This window comes from Leishmania braziliensis, chromosome 13 (genome assembly GCF_000002845.2).
Source record: "Leishmania braziliensis MHOM/BR/75/M2904 complete genome, chromosome 13".
NCBI classification, from domain to species: Eukaryota; Euglenozoa; class Kinetoplastea; order Trypanosomatida; family Trypanosomatidae; genus Leishmania; species Leishmania braziliensis.
In genome coordinates, this window is record NC_009305.2 from 249,501 (window position 1) to 265,099 (window position 15,599).

The 15,599-nt window shown below is 60.3% G+C and overlaps 4 protein-coding genes across 4 annotated transcripts; all 4 read right to left on the reverse strand.

Moving 5' to 3' along the window:
- Positions 1-2,595: 2,595 nt before the first annotated feature.
- Positions 2,596-4,665, reverse strand: LBRM_13_0690 (conserved hypothetical protein; the record flags this gene model as incomplete). The annotated part of the gene is made up of 1 exon (XM_001563162.1): positions 2,596-4,665. The coding sequence occupies one exon, from the start codon at positions 4,663-4,665 to the stop codon at positions 2,596-2,598; it is 2,070 nt and encodes a 689-aa protein (XP_001563212.1).
- A 1,018-nt stretch (positions 4,666-5,683) lies between these two features.
- LBRM_13_0700 (conserved hypothetical protein) lies at positions 5,684-6,634 on the reverse strand (the record flags this gene model as incomplete). Its single annotated transcript, XM_001563163.1, has 1 exon — positions 5,684-6,634. The coding sequence occupies one exon, from the start codon at positions 6,632-6,634 to the stop codon at positions 5,684-5,686; it is 951 nt and encodes a 316-aa protein (XP_001563213.1).
- A 706-nt stretch (positions 6,635-7,340) lies between these two features.
- LBRM_13_0710 (conserved hypothetical protein) lies at positions 7,341-9,146 on the reverse strand (the record flags this gene model as incomplete). The annotated part of the gene is made up of 1 exon (XM_001563164.1): positions 7,341-9,146. One exon carries the CDS (start codon positions 9,144-9,146, stop codon positions 7,341-7,343), a length of 1,806 nt encoding a protein of 601 aa, XP_001563214.1.
- Positions 9,147-10,677: 1,531 nt separating this feature from the next.
- LBRM_13_0720 (conserved hypothetical protein) lies at positions 10,678-13,377 on the reverse strand (the record flags this gene model as incomplete). Its single annotated transcript, XM_001563165.1, has 1 exon — positions 10,678-13,377. One exon carries the CDS (start codon positions 13,375-13,377, stop codon positions 10,678-10,680), a length of 2,700 nt encoding a protein of 899 aa, XP_001563215.1.
- Positions 13,378-15,599: the final 2,222 nt, after the last annotated feature.

A 15,599-nucleotide genomic window follows, 5' to 3' on the forward strand; every position in this document is an offset into this window, starting at 1 on the left:
AGAGGCGGTAATGGGAATGGGTAGGCAACAGGGGCTGTTTGTACACGTCTGTATGTATGGGAGGTTGTGCGTGAGGGTATGTCTGGAGGTGGTCAGGTGGGAAGAGGGGCGGGGGGTGGGTGGGTGGGGAGGCGCACGTGCGCGTGAGGAGGTTTGGATGAGAGTTGAGGCGTGCTCGCTCAGTCCCCTGATGTAATTCACCAGCAAGCGAAAAAGGGGATAAAACAGAGGAAAGATGCCCCCCTCCCTACTTCGTTCTTTCAGCGTCTCGCGAGTGCAGCGAGGAGTCCCTGGGTGCGTGTATGCGCCTCGGTGACTGCTAGAATAGTGTGAGGAGAACGGAGGGGGAAGTCCGATGTCGTGGTGGCAAGGGGTCGGGAGGGATGGTGATGGTGGGTGAGTGGAGTGGAGGGGCAAAGGAATGGGGAATACTGTGCGGGGTTGGGGCGTGCTACCTGCGTGTGTGTGTGTGTGTGTGAGCGGGTGTCTCTGTACGTTGACTTCTTCACTCAATGATTGATTGAATATGCAAGCGCGAGCTATATCATATCCACAGCTGCACCCGCGTTACGTTACGTTCGTTCCTCCTCCGCACCGTTCAGCCATCCCTCATCCCTGCACCCAGGCGTCTTGTTGTTGTCGACACCCCCCCTCAGTGTAGTGCTGTGAAGGCGCGCTTCCACACTTCTGACGTGTGCGTGAACCTCCCCTTAATGGTGTAGAGCGTGAGTGAGTGAGTGTGGGCGTGGCTGTGGTTGAGTCTGACTTGTGTTTGCGTCAGAGTGCACGTGCGGGCTGCGTTGGAGGCGACTCCCTCCTCCCTCCCCTCCCCTCTCCCCCTCTCTCCCGCGTCTGTGTAGTGGCGACGGGACATGCGCATGGGCGCGTGATGTGTGTGTACGATAGACGTGCAGGTGAGTGTGTCTTTGCGGTTATGCTCAACATCCATGGAGAACGTAAAGGAATTTGTGCCTAGTGATCGTTGGCGCCTCAGGCATTGAAGAAATGCAAAAAAAGAAATAAAGAGCCGCAATGACAATATCAGCGGCATCGGCGGCGCCCTACGCATGTTTGTGTGCCATGCGGAGGTCAGTGTACACCGGAGAGCTAGCTGCATGAGAGATGAATGGAGAAAGAGAAGGAGAGAAAGGGGAGGCGAGAGCGGCGCCAATACGAGGGAGAGGGGAGCAGTTCAGCAACACGTTCGCACTACCCCCCCCCCCCCCCTCCTCCTCATCATTGCGGCTTCCTCCTCCTCTCCTTTCTTCCTCCACTGAAGTACACCTAAACGCCCGTCCAACCACGCAGAGAAGACACACACACTCACCCACCCACACACACACACACACACGCTACATTACGTTAAAAAAGAGTCTCAACGACCAGAAGAACACATGATGTTATCAAAGCGAGAGAGGAAGAGCAAGAGAAGGCCACGCACCTACGCAGACTGCGACAGAGGCCTTCGCTTTTTCCCCCTTACCGCTCATTTACTCTCCTGATGCACACGCACTCACATGAGAAAGAAAAAAAAAAAACACAGAAAGGGAAGGGGGAGGCAAAGGCCGTACCTGAAAAATGACTCACGCCCACACCCGCGTCCATCAGCGACGGCGGCGTTGTCCTTCGCCAAACAAAGACTTCCCAACAGTCTGGGTTGGACCATCGAAAGCGCCGTCACCACCACCACAGTCATCGTCACAGGTGCAAACCAAAGGAACACAAAATGAACGAACACATGCGCCGAATCCCCGCTACCTCCCGTGCGCGCGCGCGCTCTCTCTCGCTCTCTCTTTCCTACCCACCTACTCCACAGGGGTGTGTGAAGGGGGAGGGTGAACGGTGTGTGTGTGTGTGTGTGTGTGTTTGTGCTGCAGGAGAAGGTAAAGAGGCAAGAGAGGAGACAGCCAGCGACAGGGAAGAGGCAGAGAGCAGCGCTGTGACACAGATAGCTTTACCAGTGCAACGAGTAACAAGAGAAGAGCCGATTAACACACACACACACACATGCCCACACGCTGACGACGTTACCATCACCCCCCAAAAAGATGGAAAACAAAAGGGGGGCTGGATCGATATGCGGTGCCAACATATCCGTCAGCCGCCTTCTTCCTTGCCCCGCCTGCTCTCCCACGCCCCCGGCGAGGCGCTGCGCCGCCGCCCTCCTCGACTGTTTCCTTCTCTGTTTCCCTCCACGAGAGCAGGAGGTCATCACAGAGCATACAGGGCCGAATCAAGTGGGAATACCAAACCAAACCAGCCAAAAGAGATGCAGAGGCAGTAGCAAGAGAGGGGCGGGGGTTTGAGGGGATGGGGGGAGGGTCTCTGCGAGGGTGGCAAGAGAAGAAGCGAAAAGGAGGTCAGAAGACCAAGGGAGAGAGCGCGGGGGAGCTGAGGAGCGCACATCCACACAGGCGATCAGACCCGCGGACCACTTCGATGCCGAGCGTGGGAGTGCGTGCATATGTGTGTGTGTGTGTGCGGTTGTTGGGTCGATCATAATATGAAGGAGGGAGAGGGGGCAATAGCGTGCACCTGCACAACGTCACAGGTACACCCCAGCCACCTTTCCGCGATACGGATGCGTCAGCTCTACTACTTTTTGGCGCGTTTCGTTGCCTTCTTTGGCGCGGCCGCGCGACCGCGCTTCTTCGGAGCCGGCTTCTTCGCCTTGGACTTCTTGGCTTTGGGATCCTCTTCTTCCTCTTCTTCCTGCTGTTCCTCATCCTCAGCGTCGTCGTGATCCTCGTCGGTGTCCCCTTCGTCTCCTGGCGCGTCCGCGTCCGTCTTCGCCTTCGCGTTGCTTGTGGAGCTGCTGCCGCTGGCAGACGAGGTAGAGTCATCGCCGTCTTCGTCGTCACTATCGGTGATGCCGAGCTTCGCTGCGACGTCGCTGTTTGCAGGCGTCTTGGGGGCCTCTGCCGTAGCCTCACCGGCCCCCGTCGACACTGCCTGGGGGTCCTGTGAGGGACTGTTCGCTATCGTGTCCGCCAGGGACGGGTTCGCGCTAGGCTGCTGCTGGCTGCTGCCGGCCCCACCCAGCGTCGTGGCATCGTCGTCCTCGTTGTCGCTGCCGATGTCTTGCGACGGATTCGGCTGTGTGTTGGGTGCAGACGAGGAGGCGTATATCTGGCTTGGCTGCGATTGCTGCTGCAGGCGCTGCTGACGACGGGCCTCCCGCTCGGCAGCTGCCTCTGCGCGCTTTTTTTCTCGCTCCTCTCGGTGCGCCGCCGCCGCGGCGAGGCCCTCCTTTTCCTTCTGCTCAATCTCATCAATAAGCTGGTGGCGCTGCACCTTTGTCATAGCTTTCAGCTGCACATGCCGCGCCGCGATCAGCTCCCGAAGCTGATCCTCCGTGTGGTGCTCATGAAAACAGTTGGTGCGCGAGCAGTAGCCGTAGATGAAGAAGTGCGTGCAGATTTGCTTCGGGAAAAGCTCTACCGGCTTGCTCTCCTTCACTTCCTCGAAGGAGGCCTTCAGCATCAGGCAGATACCCTTCTTGCCAAAGACGAACTTCTTGTCCTGCAGGTCTGTCGGGTAAGGGTGCTCGCGCAGCCACACCGTCATGTGCGGACCCGGCATCGTCGCGATCACGAGCTGCTGTGCAGGGTTCATGTACACCGCCTTGATCTCCTCGGGCACCGTAACACCGTCGATGTTGATTGGCTCCGGCTCGTTTCGCACCATCGCGCCCATCCGCGATTGCTGCTGCGACTGCGAGTGGTTACCCATGCCACGGCGATTGCCGTACATGCCGGGCTGCTGCTGCATCATCATCATGGCGTCGCCGTAGTTGCTGCGGCGCATGGCGCCGCCGCGCACGTTGGGGTACATTTGGCCGGGGCCACCGCCATACATCATCATTGGGTTCATGCCATAGGGATTCATGTGGTTGTAGCCCATCATCATCGGCTGCTGCTGCTGCCGAGGCATACCTCCCTGCATCATCACCATGTTCTGCGAGTAGCCCATGTTGCTGCCATAGGGGCTACTCTGCATGCGGCGATCGCCACGGCCGCGGTCGCCACCATAGTAGTTGCGGCTGTCATTGTTGTAGCCGAAGGCGCCACCGGTATCGTTGCCCTGGTAACCCTGGGTGTTCGTGTTGTCGCCGCTGATCATCCGAGACTGCTGGCGCTGCTGCTGAAGCAGCTGAGTGAGCAGGGCTGCCGAGTCCATACCGCCGGTGGTTCCCGCGCTGTTGTTGCCACCGCTGTAGCCCGAGGTGATCGCGGGCGACATCATTAGCTGTTGCTGGGAAGGGCTCGACGAGTAAGGACTTGGGTAGGCGTTTACTTGCTGCTGCTGCTGCTGCTGCTGCTGCTGCTGCTGAGGCTGTTGCTGAGGCTGCTGCTGCTGCTGCTGGGCAGGTGAGTTGTAGCAGCGCTGAAGTAAGAAGTTTTGATCTTCGGCGCAGACACGACGGAAGTCATTCACCGCCGCCAGCACCTCGTTCGGCGTCTTGGCGTTCGGGTTCATGGCCGCCATCTGCGCGTTCTCCACCACCTGCACTGCGTAGTCGAAGAGGTAAAACGATCGAGAGAGTTCCATCGGCGTCACGTAAGTGAGCATGCAGACGGGCTTTGTCTCGGTGGGCGAGGGCGTGTGACGCGGCACCCACAGGGTGCGCCCGTTCGAGATATAGAGGAAGATCTGGCCTGACATCGAGTAGAGTGTGAGCAGGGGAGGGGGCGGGGGAGACAGAGAGCCTCTTGGGGAAACGACAGAAATGAAAGAGCGCGGAAAAAACCAAAGGAGAGCGTGCGGAGGACGAAGTTGGCGACAACTAAGAGCGAGTCGCCGTCACCCACAACACACACACACGCACACACACACACACACACACGCACAACATACCATGACACGCAAGTACAGAGGGAGAAGAGGAGGAGAGGATGGGAAGGCAGAGGTGAGAGGAAGAGCGAAGATGGAGTGTCAGTTCAGTGCAGGGGCCCTCCCCCACACACCCACCCACGCTCGTGGATCTTTCGTTTGACTCATCCGCGCAGACGCACAGACACACCCGCTCGGCCCCCACGCAACAACCACAGCAAAGCGCTCCAGCGCTTCGACGCGAACGCAGGCGATGGAAAGAGTGGCCGTGGGGAAAATAATGGGAAAGGGACGCGGGACTTTGCCTACCCGCAGTGGTGCGCCCAGGGGACGGCGTGGCATCACCTCTTCGTGGACGTCTTGACAAGTGCAGAGATCGTGTGCGCATCGGGGGGGGGGGGGGGGAAGCGATGATGGCATCGCAAGCGCATGAAGTGCGAGGGCGTGTGCACCGAGTGTGCCGACTAAGTCACAGAAGGCGGGAAGGGGAAAGAGCGCTGCCTTTAGAGTAGGAGGGGGGAAAACCCCCCAAAAGAGACAGGCTGAGGAGGAGGGGGGGGGCCAGGTAGGAAGGGGGAGTGGCACAGGTACACAGCCCAGAGCTGGTGCTGCCATACATTCACACGCACAACGCACAGTACCGCTTTGCCACCGTCCTCATCTGCCCAAGACCGTCCTTCCACCACGGCGGTGATGGAAGGGAGGTATGGAGACAAACCACCGGAAGGAGAAGGAGCAGTTGCCTCACCGGCCCCTCACTAGCAAGAGCGCAGGCGGTAAACCCCATGGAGAAGGGGTGGGGAATGAGAAGGTGTGTCCACCGGCATGCAGGGGATGCTTTCCGCCGCTGTTATTCGCCCATGTCCTCCTCCAGGCCGCCGTCCACGACGAAGGCGGTCAAGTGCGCGGATGGCGCGTCCATTTCGAGAATCGCCGTCACGTCTTCATCTGCGTTACCATCATCGAGCGGCACCGCCTTAGTGACGTCCTTGTCCAGCTCCAGGTCAAGCTCTGCTTGCCGCTGCTCGGCGAACTGGACAACTCGGGCATCCTCGGCGTCCTCAGCAGCGAGGTGTCGCCCCTCCAGCGCCGTCTGCTCCTGCCGCAGCTCGACCAGCTCTCTGATGCGTGACTGCCGACGCAGCCGCACCTGCGTTTCGTACTCAACGATGTGGGCGACAGACTCCTTGCCGCACCGCGACAGCAGCTGCAGAGTATCCTCCATCGGCAGCTTTGCAAACGTCAGGTGGTTGAACTCGTAGAGTAGGCGTAGGTAGCTGTCCAGCTGCTTGTGGTGATGGGTGGCCAGCTCGTTGTCGTGGCAGATCGAGGCGAGGCTCGAGGGCTGTGGCGCGTGCTCGCTGGCCCGCTGCCCTGACTCATCCTCGTCCTCTGCGGCACGATGAGCATCGCTTTCGGCGCGCTGTCGGGCTTCAAATAGGGCAAACACATCATCATCGTCGCCATCGCCGTCCGGGCCGCGATTGTGCGCGTTGCGGTCGAGTGCGCTCTGTAGCTCCGCTTTCCGCCCCAGCACACGCGCGCGGGCCGCCTCGATGCCGTCTGGGGGATACATGAGAACGGGATTGCGCGCGACCATGGCGTGCAGGCGACGGAAGCCGTCTTCGCCGTACACAACGGTGCGGAAGCGGTCCAGGCCGCGAATATCGCGGCCGCGCTTGCGCGACCCCGCGGCGACAGCCGGGCCGTCGAGGAATGGGCTAGCGGCTTTTCCTGTTCCCACTCGATCGAGGAGGCTTGCGGATGTGGTGGCCCCAGCGCCGGATGGATCGACCGTCATGGGCGAGTGGTACTCGTTGTCTCGCTGCTTAAACATTAGGTCTGTCGATCGGCTCTCCGACCCTCTCGCAACTTCCCCCCTCCTCACGTGTGTGTGTGTATGTGTGTGCGTGTCTATCAAGTCTGTTGCTTGACCTTCGTGCTTGCCATTGCGAGCACACCCGCAGCTTCTCTCGCGTAATCCAGCAGACGAAGCGATGATGAGCCTGTAGGATGCTTAGCGTGCCTCTCTGCACAGACATCTGCGTGGTGAGATAAGAGAACGCGAGCAAGAGAGAGAACGTGCATGAGTGGGTGGGCAGGCGGGGAGGGAGAGGATGGGGGGGGGAGGCAGAGTGGTTACATAACGATACACACAGGCACCTCGACTTCGATTAGCTTGCGTCGACTTCGCATAGAGAGGGGATAGGGATAGGGAGGAGAGGAGGGTGGTGGATGAGGTGCACGTACCCTCCCCCCTCCCCCCACAGTGGAGGTAAAAACCAACAAAAATGTGGTTAGAAGGCGTCGTATGCAACACGCACACATGTGTACGTGCACGTACCGCCATGCACTGCGTTGCCGCGATGGGCTGTGAGGGGAGCCAATGGTTGGTGGTGGTGGTGGTGGGGAGGCCAAGAGTCCCCGATATTTGGGCAGCTGCAACGTGATAGTCATCTCCCAGATCACATCAGCTGCTCGCTCCCTCTTACGTGAGTTTCCTGCGTTTATTTGGCCTTCTTGGGTTTGCAAGGGGCTGTCGCTGCTGCTGACTTGGCCGACTTGAAGGGGCCAGTGAAGGTGGGTGCAATGTGGGGGCGCGCAGATGGCAATGCGGTGAGCTTCGACTCTTTGGCCTGCAACTCTGAGGCGCTCGCGTCAGCGCCGAGACGGCGGCGACGACGCTTGTCGCCCTCATCATCATCTGCCGCACGGACGCGCTTGCAGTCGCTGCTGGCGGTGGAGGAGCGCCTCGAGGCAGCCGCAGCCTTCTTGCCGGCTTTCACAGATGAAGGCCGCTTTGGTGGTGTGGCACTACTTTTCGGAGAGGGCATCAATGCTGTCGTGGTCGTTGCCGCCGGGGGTGCGCCGAGGTCCCGCACGGGAACACAATTCTCCAGTAACGCATCCCCCGGGTGTAGACTAGGACCTTTCACCAATCCCGAACTGAGGAAGTTGGTCGTGCGGTTTAATTGCTGAATCGCCAACGCTGTCGTGCGATCCCGCACTACGCTGCGCACAAAGGATGTGGCGATGCGGGACGGGTCTTGCAGCACAATGACGTCTGGAAGTCTGACCTGTGCCGCGTCGTCGTCCGTCTCGCCGTCAGTGTGTTTCGCTGGAAGGGAGTTCCTCGATCGTCCAGCGCCGACGGAAGCAGAGAAAGCTGGCGCAGCCTCCTTCTGAGTGCTCGCGGCGTCGCGTCGCTGCTTGCCACCGGCCTTATCACCCACATCCTGCGCCTCCTCCCTGTCTGCTTCCCTTGCCTCTCCTACATTGCCATCGCTGCTGCTACCGGTTGCTGCCTCTCCCACAGTATCAGCGTCAGCGCCCGGATCAGCGATGGCAGCTGCAGATGGCGGCGCAGAATCGTGCTGCCCGAGCAGCAGGCCCATTTTCCGCAAGGGCACCGTGAGGTGGCGGAGCGGGTCCGTTACCATGACCTCGCTCGCAGGCACAACTGTATCGTCGTCGTCGCTCTCGCCCACGACTCTCTCCGAGAAGACAAGACGCTTGCCGAGACCAACGAGCAGGCTCTCGCGACGGCGTTGCGCACGCTTTGCGAGCCAGGACGGGTGCGGGGCCAAGTAGTTATACTTGAGCCCCAGCTGCTTAGCCTTCTTCTCCGCCTTACGGCGCACCAGCTTCTCAGCAATGAGATCGATTGGGTGCGGCCCTTGCTGGTACCAAGCCACCCTTTCATCCATCAAGTCGTGCAGCTTGAACTCGCGCGACTGCACCTCTGCCTTCCTCTGCGCCTCCGTCACTGTCAGGTGAAGAAAGTCACGTCGCTCCTTCCGTGTCATGCCATCAAGCCGTAGCCCGCGTTGCTCGGCGTCGTGCATGGCGCGCTGATGTTTGCTCAGCACGCTCAAGGGGTCCTTCTTGGCCATTAGCTCGCGCTTATGGGCCAGGCGGCGCTCCTTCTCAGCCCGGTCGCGCGCGTCCCGCTCGGCGCGCCGCTCAGCCGCCGAGGAGAAGAGGTACGAGAAGCTGGCGTGGCTGGCGATCGCCCCCAATGGAGTGTCATCATTGTTCACTTCCGCGTCGCCCCCACCACTGCCAGGGGTACTGGACACTGGCAAGAACGCTGGTGCTGTATCGTGCGCTACCAGCTGGCGCTCGATGTCGGCCGAGGCCTTCAGCGCCACGCCGCTCGTGCCATCCCGCAGACGCTTAAGGTTCACACCGGATATGAATCTGCTCCATTCTCGTTTCCACGCATTCTCACCTTTCTCCACCACGGCGGCGTAGCGGCCGCAGCGATCGCCGCCGTCCCCACCACGGCTGCTGCTGGGGCGGTGGCGTGGCATATCTCGACAACGAGATTTTCTTTCCCCCCTTGGCTTCTCCCTCTTCGTCACTGTGTGTCTGTGTTTTGGAGTGGGGTGGGTGGAGTGAGAGGAAGAACAGTCTAGTCAAATGCGCCCCCCCCCTCCCTTCCCTTCCCTCTCACAGCTGCATGCGCAGAGACACAGGGAGAGCGAGGACGCCGGTTCGGGCAGTCGCTACGCTGCTTTCGGCTTTGGCTTTTCCGTTTCACTATCGAGTGAGGCACACACGCATGGGTAGGAGGGGTGAGCGATGAAGTGTGCGAGTTGTGTGTGGAGTGAGACGTGCAACACCGCCACAACGTCAACGATGAAGACGCAAGAGCCCATTGTTGCCCATGGCAGGCGCCGTGTGTTCGCCAACCAGCATAAAGGCCACGAGAAGACGTGGAAAGGATTGATGAAGTGGAGGGAGGAAGGGGTGGAGTGACACGTGGATGCAGCAGTGATGGTGGTCCACAAGCGGAGAAGGGAAGGGGAGGAGGGAGCAGCAGCAGCAGCAGCGTTGATGAATAGCATATCCACCTCTTCTACCTACGCGTCGCTCACGAAAACATAACGCTTGCAGGCCAGTCTCTCCTGCTTGATCTCTTGACCTTGATGTTTCCCCCACCAAGTGCGAGCAGGTCACACTCCGCACATGGCGTATGATCTGCGCCCGTACGTGGGATGTGAATACACACACGGCATTCCTTGAACAACGAGCGGGCCCTGACATCACACCCCCACACACACACACACCCACTCACTCACTCACATGCTGCATGGCGCGGTCAAGAGGACTACCTGCATCGCATCTTCTTGTTCTGTTGCTTCGCCTCGCTAGCGACTTCTTCGGTTTCATTGTAGAGGCGGACTCGACTAAGTAGAGGGGAAGGCGAGAGGGGAAATGACGCACACACACACACACGCAATGCCGTACACGTACATCTTCTCGGTGTATGCGGGGAGGGGGGGGGAGAGTACATCGGAGGGAGCCCGCAACTGCGTGTGCGTGCGTGGGTGATGAATGGAGAGGGAGAGGGGAGTAGGGGGAGAAAGGACAGAGAAGAGAGCCATTCTGCGCATAAGAGCCGAAACAGCGAAAAAGCGATGTCAGCCGCACGATTGAGCGCACCTCGCGCCCTCGTGGAGACAGTTGCACACAGACACCGACAGAGAGAGAGCGCAGTCGAGGTGGAGAGTGAGTGAGTGGGTGGTGGTGGTGTGGGGGGGGGGTCGAATCAAGAGATGCGAAGGAGAAAAGAACAAAAAAACACAGAAGACCAGCCGCACCTCATTCGAATGCATGCCAAGTCCGCCATAAACGCAGGAGCACAGGGATTCGTCAGCCAGCAGCGCTTGCGCACCCCCACACTCACAGATACTGCGAGAGAACGCAAGAAAGATGCACCTGCGTATCTTCGACAGTGGGTCATCGTCGCATTGCACAGGTTCAATGAGGAAGCAGCCCTCTCCAACCCCCCCTCTTACCCCTCATCCCCCTCTCGACGTTGGCAACGCCCCGAGTTTCTCACTTGTCGTCTCCAGCCCCATCTTTGCGGCCGGGTGGCGAGCGGTCCGACAAGGAATTGGGCGAGAGCGTTGCCAGAGCAGGCAGGATGGGCTCCAGGGCCACTTTCATGCCTATTGGGAGCCTTTCCTTGAGTGCTTTCTCGCTTTGAGCGATCCCCTTACTGCTCCCACTTGGCACCGATTCAGCTCGCCCCATGGACATGGGTGACCAGCGCCGCTCGCCCCGTGGTAGCGTGAGGCGTGGCAGGCTCGAAGGCGGCCTCGGCTGCAGTGCTGAGGCGGCGGCGGTCCTCGTTGCGGAGACGGTGGCACTGCCGACACGAGTGAGTGGCTGCAAACTGAGCCCACCCGCTTCTCCTGGGATTGCGTGCGTGCTAGGCGTTGTCACCTCTGTCTCCACCATCTGCAGCGCTGCCGGCTTCATGGCGCAGCTCCGTAGCAGCAGCTCCGACAGCCGCGGCAACGTCTGGGCTATGCGCAACAGGAGCGGCAGAGCGCCATCGGTCAGCGGGTTGTGTGAGAGGTTCAGGTGCTCCAGCGAGGGGTGATAGCGAATGGAGCGGAGCAGCGGTTCAAGAGCGCTATCGCTCACATTGTTGTCGCTGAGGTCTAGCCGACGCAACCGGTAGAGTCGCGGCAACACGCTCTCCGCAAGGGCCACCAAACCGCGGTTGCCAAGGTGCAGTCCTCCCAAGAGCAACGTTTCAACAGAGCGGTCTTCATCGATCCCCTTGAGGCGTTCGAGTACAGCGCCGCTGGGCCGGACGCGGTGCGCGAGACAGCTCGCGAGGTAAGAGCTCCGAAGCGGTTCCAGGTCGGTGATACAGCCCTGCAGACTCTCGCATGACTGCAGGACTGGCATGACCTTGGCGTACACATCCCGCTGGAAGGCAGCAAAGGCGTCTTCGCCTTGCTGCGAAGCGGCCTGGTCGTACTCGCGTGTGAGGACGACGCCGAGGGCATCGGTGAGCAGGGCCATGCCGTCCATCGCGTAGAACTCCCCGTAGAGGTCCTCCAGCTGCCGACGGCGCCTACGCCCCGGCGCAGGGGCAGCGAGCACGTCGTGCGCATCCTCGCCAGGTATCTTTACGGCCAGCACATCGGTGTTCACCTGCGCCTCTGAGTTGCTGTCCACAAGACTGTCCGATACAACTCCATGCGAGTGCCCATGCACGCCTGGTACGTCGCCAGTCGACAGGAGCGTGGTGGGAACCGGTGATGTGCTCTCGGTAGCGGCACACTGCTTCATGGGTGTCGTTGCTGGCTGTGGTGGCGCGTGGCGCTGGGGGGGACGCCCGTCTGTGGCGATGGGGGACGCCTTGCGTTTAGTTATCGGGGCCAGATCCGCCCCCGGCAACCACGAATTCAGACAACCACTACCGCTTCGCAAGATGCTGCAGCCGCTTTCATGTGAGCTGCGTACATCTACCCCACTGGCACCCTCCCCGCCTGCGCCGCTGCAGCCCACGGGCAGGCTGTCCATGGTGGTCGCCAAGCCTGGTGTGTTGCGGCAAGCACCCGCGGAAGAGAGGTGCCTAAAGGACGATACCACCGGCGGCTGTGGCTGCCGCAGCAATCCATTTCCGTTGGTACTACCAGGGTTGCCGAGATGCAGGTACCCATTATCGGGGGACACTAGATGCGGGCGGCTCGGCGGAGCCGGTGAAGGTCGTCGTTCGGCAGCCGCCACGTTACCACCTTCCACTCCGCCGTCGCGGATGCTGTCACCGTGCAGGCCTGCTGAAGGTGAACTCCTGTGCGGTGGCGCAGAATGATGCGACTGCGTGTACTGACTGGGGAGGTTGCCGCTGTGGTTTGAGCGGCTTCCTGCTGCCTCGAATATGGAACCACCGGCGGCAGCACTGCCCGGCGCGTGACCGCCGCCGCCGCTCGTGCCAGTGAGCCGTCCGTTTGCCATTATGGAGGCGCTTAGGGTGCTGCGGCCGGGGTGGAGCGCCGTCGACGTTGTTGACAGTGGGGCCCCCCCACGGTGCGCCGAAGCAACGGCAGCGCTGTTGTGGCCAGCGTGCAATGAGGCATGACTAGCACCGCCACCGCTACTGGGTAGCTGCTCAATCATGTTTGCCAGCCGTGGTGGCACGCTCACGCCTGCTTCGCCCAGTAGGCGCTTGGACTCCGTCAAGAGTTCCTTGAGCTTCGCAAGAAAAGGTCTCACTGTGCCGCCTGGAAGCAACACCAGCTCGCTCGACATGCACAGTTGCACATCTTCGCGCACCAGCGTCAGCAGCACTTCCAATGCCCGCTGGTTCTGCTCGCAAAGCAGTCGGTAGTTGATACCACCGTTGAGACAGCAGCAGAGGTCCTCAGCGACGATGTAGAGCTCTCGCTCCTCCCAGTACGGGGCCGGATGCGCGCGAGGGACGATGATGGACTCCTTCGGGGATTCGCTTGACTGCGGCGCTGCAACCCCGCCACCACCCCCGACGCCGCCGGTGTTCATCGAGACGCCACTGGCCATCTTGCTGTCGCCTAGAATGGGGTGCGGAGTGGGCGGAGCGGGGATAAAGGGGTCACCTGGCGTGCCAAACGGCGTCATGGCGGTACGCCTACGCTGGTACACCTCGTAGCGCTTGTTCAGCGACTGGATGATTGTATCAAGGCTTGCCACGCCGGTGTGCCCGAAGCCACCACCACGTGCCGTGAGGTCCAAAGGCTCCTCGTCTTCGCAGGTGAACATCGTCCTGAGCCTCGCTGATTAGTTTGGGAGGGGTGGGGGAGGGGGCAAATAGTGAGGGGACGGGGATTGCTGCTCGTCAAAGGTGCTTCGGTGGCTGTGTGGGTGTCGGCAGCACATTGAAGTGACCAAATGGGTCTGCGTATGCACGTTGGTGATGGCGTGGTACCTCTCCCGTATCGGCCACGGCAACAGTGCGCTCTCTCTCGCTCTGCCTTTTTTCGCTTCTCTCCACAGAGTCCCCGCCCAATTCGGTGCAGTCCGTGGGCGTCTCTAGACAGACACCGGGCACACACTTACACACCGATACGTCTCACCTTCCCTGCCTTCCAAGACCCACCGCGCAATACAGAGGACCCACCGAGCACCAGGAGGCGTGAGGGCTGTAAGTCAGAGAGAGAGAGATTGATCGGCCACAAAGCACAAGAGAAAAGAGAAACGAAAAGAGGAGGAAACCCACAAGAGTGTGCGGCGCCGCTGTTGCTGATGGCTGCACACTACCTTTGGTGATGAGGATGATGGAGATGCGCCGCCAGAGAAAAGGCAAGCAGGTGGCATGGATGCGCGTGTGCGTGTACGTGCGTGTGGAGCACGGTGGGGTAGAGAGGACAGAGAGGGCGGCAGAAGGAGACCACGCGCAGAGGAGGACATTTAGTGTGGCAGAACAAAGCGAGGCCTGGTCTGCATGGCAGGGGGCATTCGCGAGACTGGCGGTAGGGGAGGGGGGTGGGGGAAGAGAACAAGCCCGTGTTCATGGCTGAGACTACGTTCGTTGGCACTCCGTCGTGGCCTCTCTCTGCCAAGCCCCTCCCCTTCTCTCTGCGCCGTCGGTTCCCCCTCTTCCTCTCCCCACCCCCGCACGGACGAGCGCCATGCAGAAAAAAGGGAGTACGAGCCACCGTGCGCAAACGACGTGCCCACGAACCGGTGCGTTGGCGCGCCGCCTTTCGGGGGCGTTTGTTTATGCTGCTTTGGCGCTCGGAGCAGTGCCTGCTTCATACATCACGCATAGTGTAGCCCAGGTGCCTTTTTTTGTAGGGCCAGCGCTCGGGGAACGGAAGTGGGTGTGAGGTGGACAGCGATATATACACGAGGTGCAAGGGCGGCGGCGGCAGAGCGTCATCCCTTTTCCCCCTAAACATAAGACGAAATGAAGAAAATATGCACTTGGTGGCACACCCACCGACACGCACACCCCATCTACAGCCGCACACCGCCCTCATTGTCCTCGGCAATGCCGCTGCACAGTTCTGCAGCGGGGGGGGGGGGATGTGCATGTCTTTCTGAGCTTTCGTTCATACATCAGGCTCCATCTATCTACGTCCCGCAACGCCCACAACTTCCGACCCCCAGCCCCTCCCCTGCCTCGCCCCTTCCTCAACACCCTGCACACACGCTGAGAATAAGGTTAGTGCCTCCGTTTGCAGTCGTGGACCACTCTGCGTGTTGCTGTCGACGAGCGCCATACTTACACTGCTACGGCTTGCTGGTGCGGTTCATGGCTTAGGTGGAGGAGAGAAAACATGCTCACAACGTATGAGGGCCATTCGGAGAGGTGTTGAGAGGCTTGGCAAGGAGAGGGGGAGCGAGGGGGAGGAGGAGGGAGATCAACCGGCAGCCACGCAACGGCACACAGAGAGGGAAGAGAGGGGAAAGAAGAAGAGAGGCGGTGAGTGGTTCCACATACATGTACATTCAGGAAAACAAGGTGGTGGGCATCCACTGTGCAGCTACATCGATGTAGGTTCACAGTGCATGCGCAGACAGAGGTGGAGAAGAGCGTGAGGAGTGCATGCGCAGCAGAAAGGGGGCAACCACACATGATGCACTCCTGCGCGTACGAGCAATGCAAGCGAAAGTAAAAACAGCCCAAAACGAATCAACACGAAAAATCAAAGGCGAATGTAAAGAGGGGGAGGGGGCGGCGGTGTGTGTGGTGGTGGTGGTTGCGCATGCGAGCTGAGCAGGAGAAACACAAACATGGCGAACAGAAGTTTGAGAAGCTCACCTGGGTGGCACTCTGCGCGATCGATAAACCGGTGGGGTGGTGGAAGATGTGTGTGTGTGTGTGTGTCCGTGCGCGCTTGGTTCACGAAAGCCAATGAAGCGCGGGTGCACATCGCACATGGACACACAGACGTGATGACAGCGACATGGCCCTCTACCTGCCTCACCTTCTTTCCTCCCTCCATTGCGGCCGCCCTAATTCGACTACGGTCCGCCGC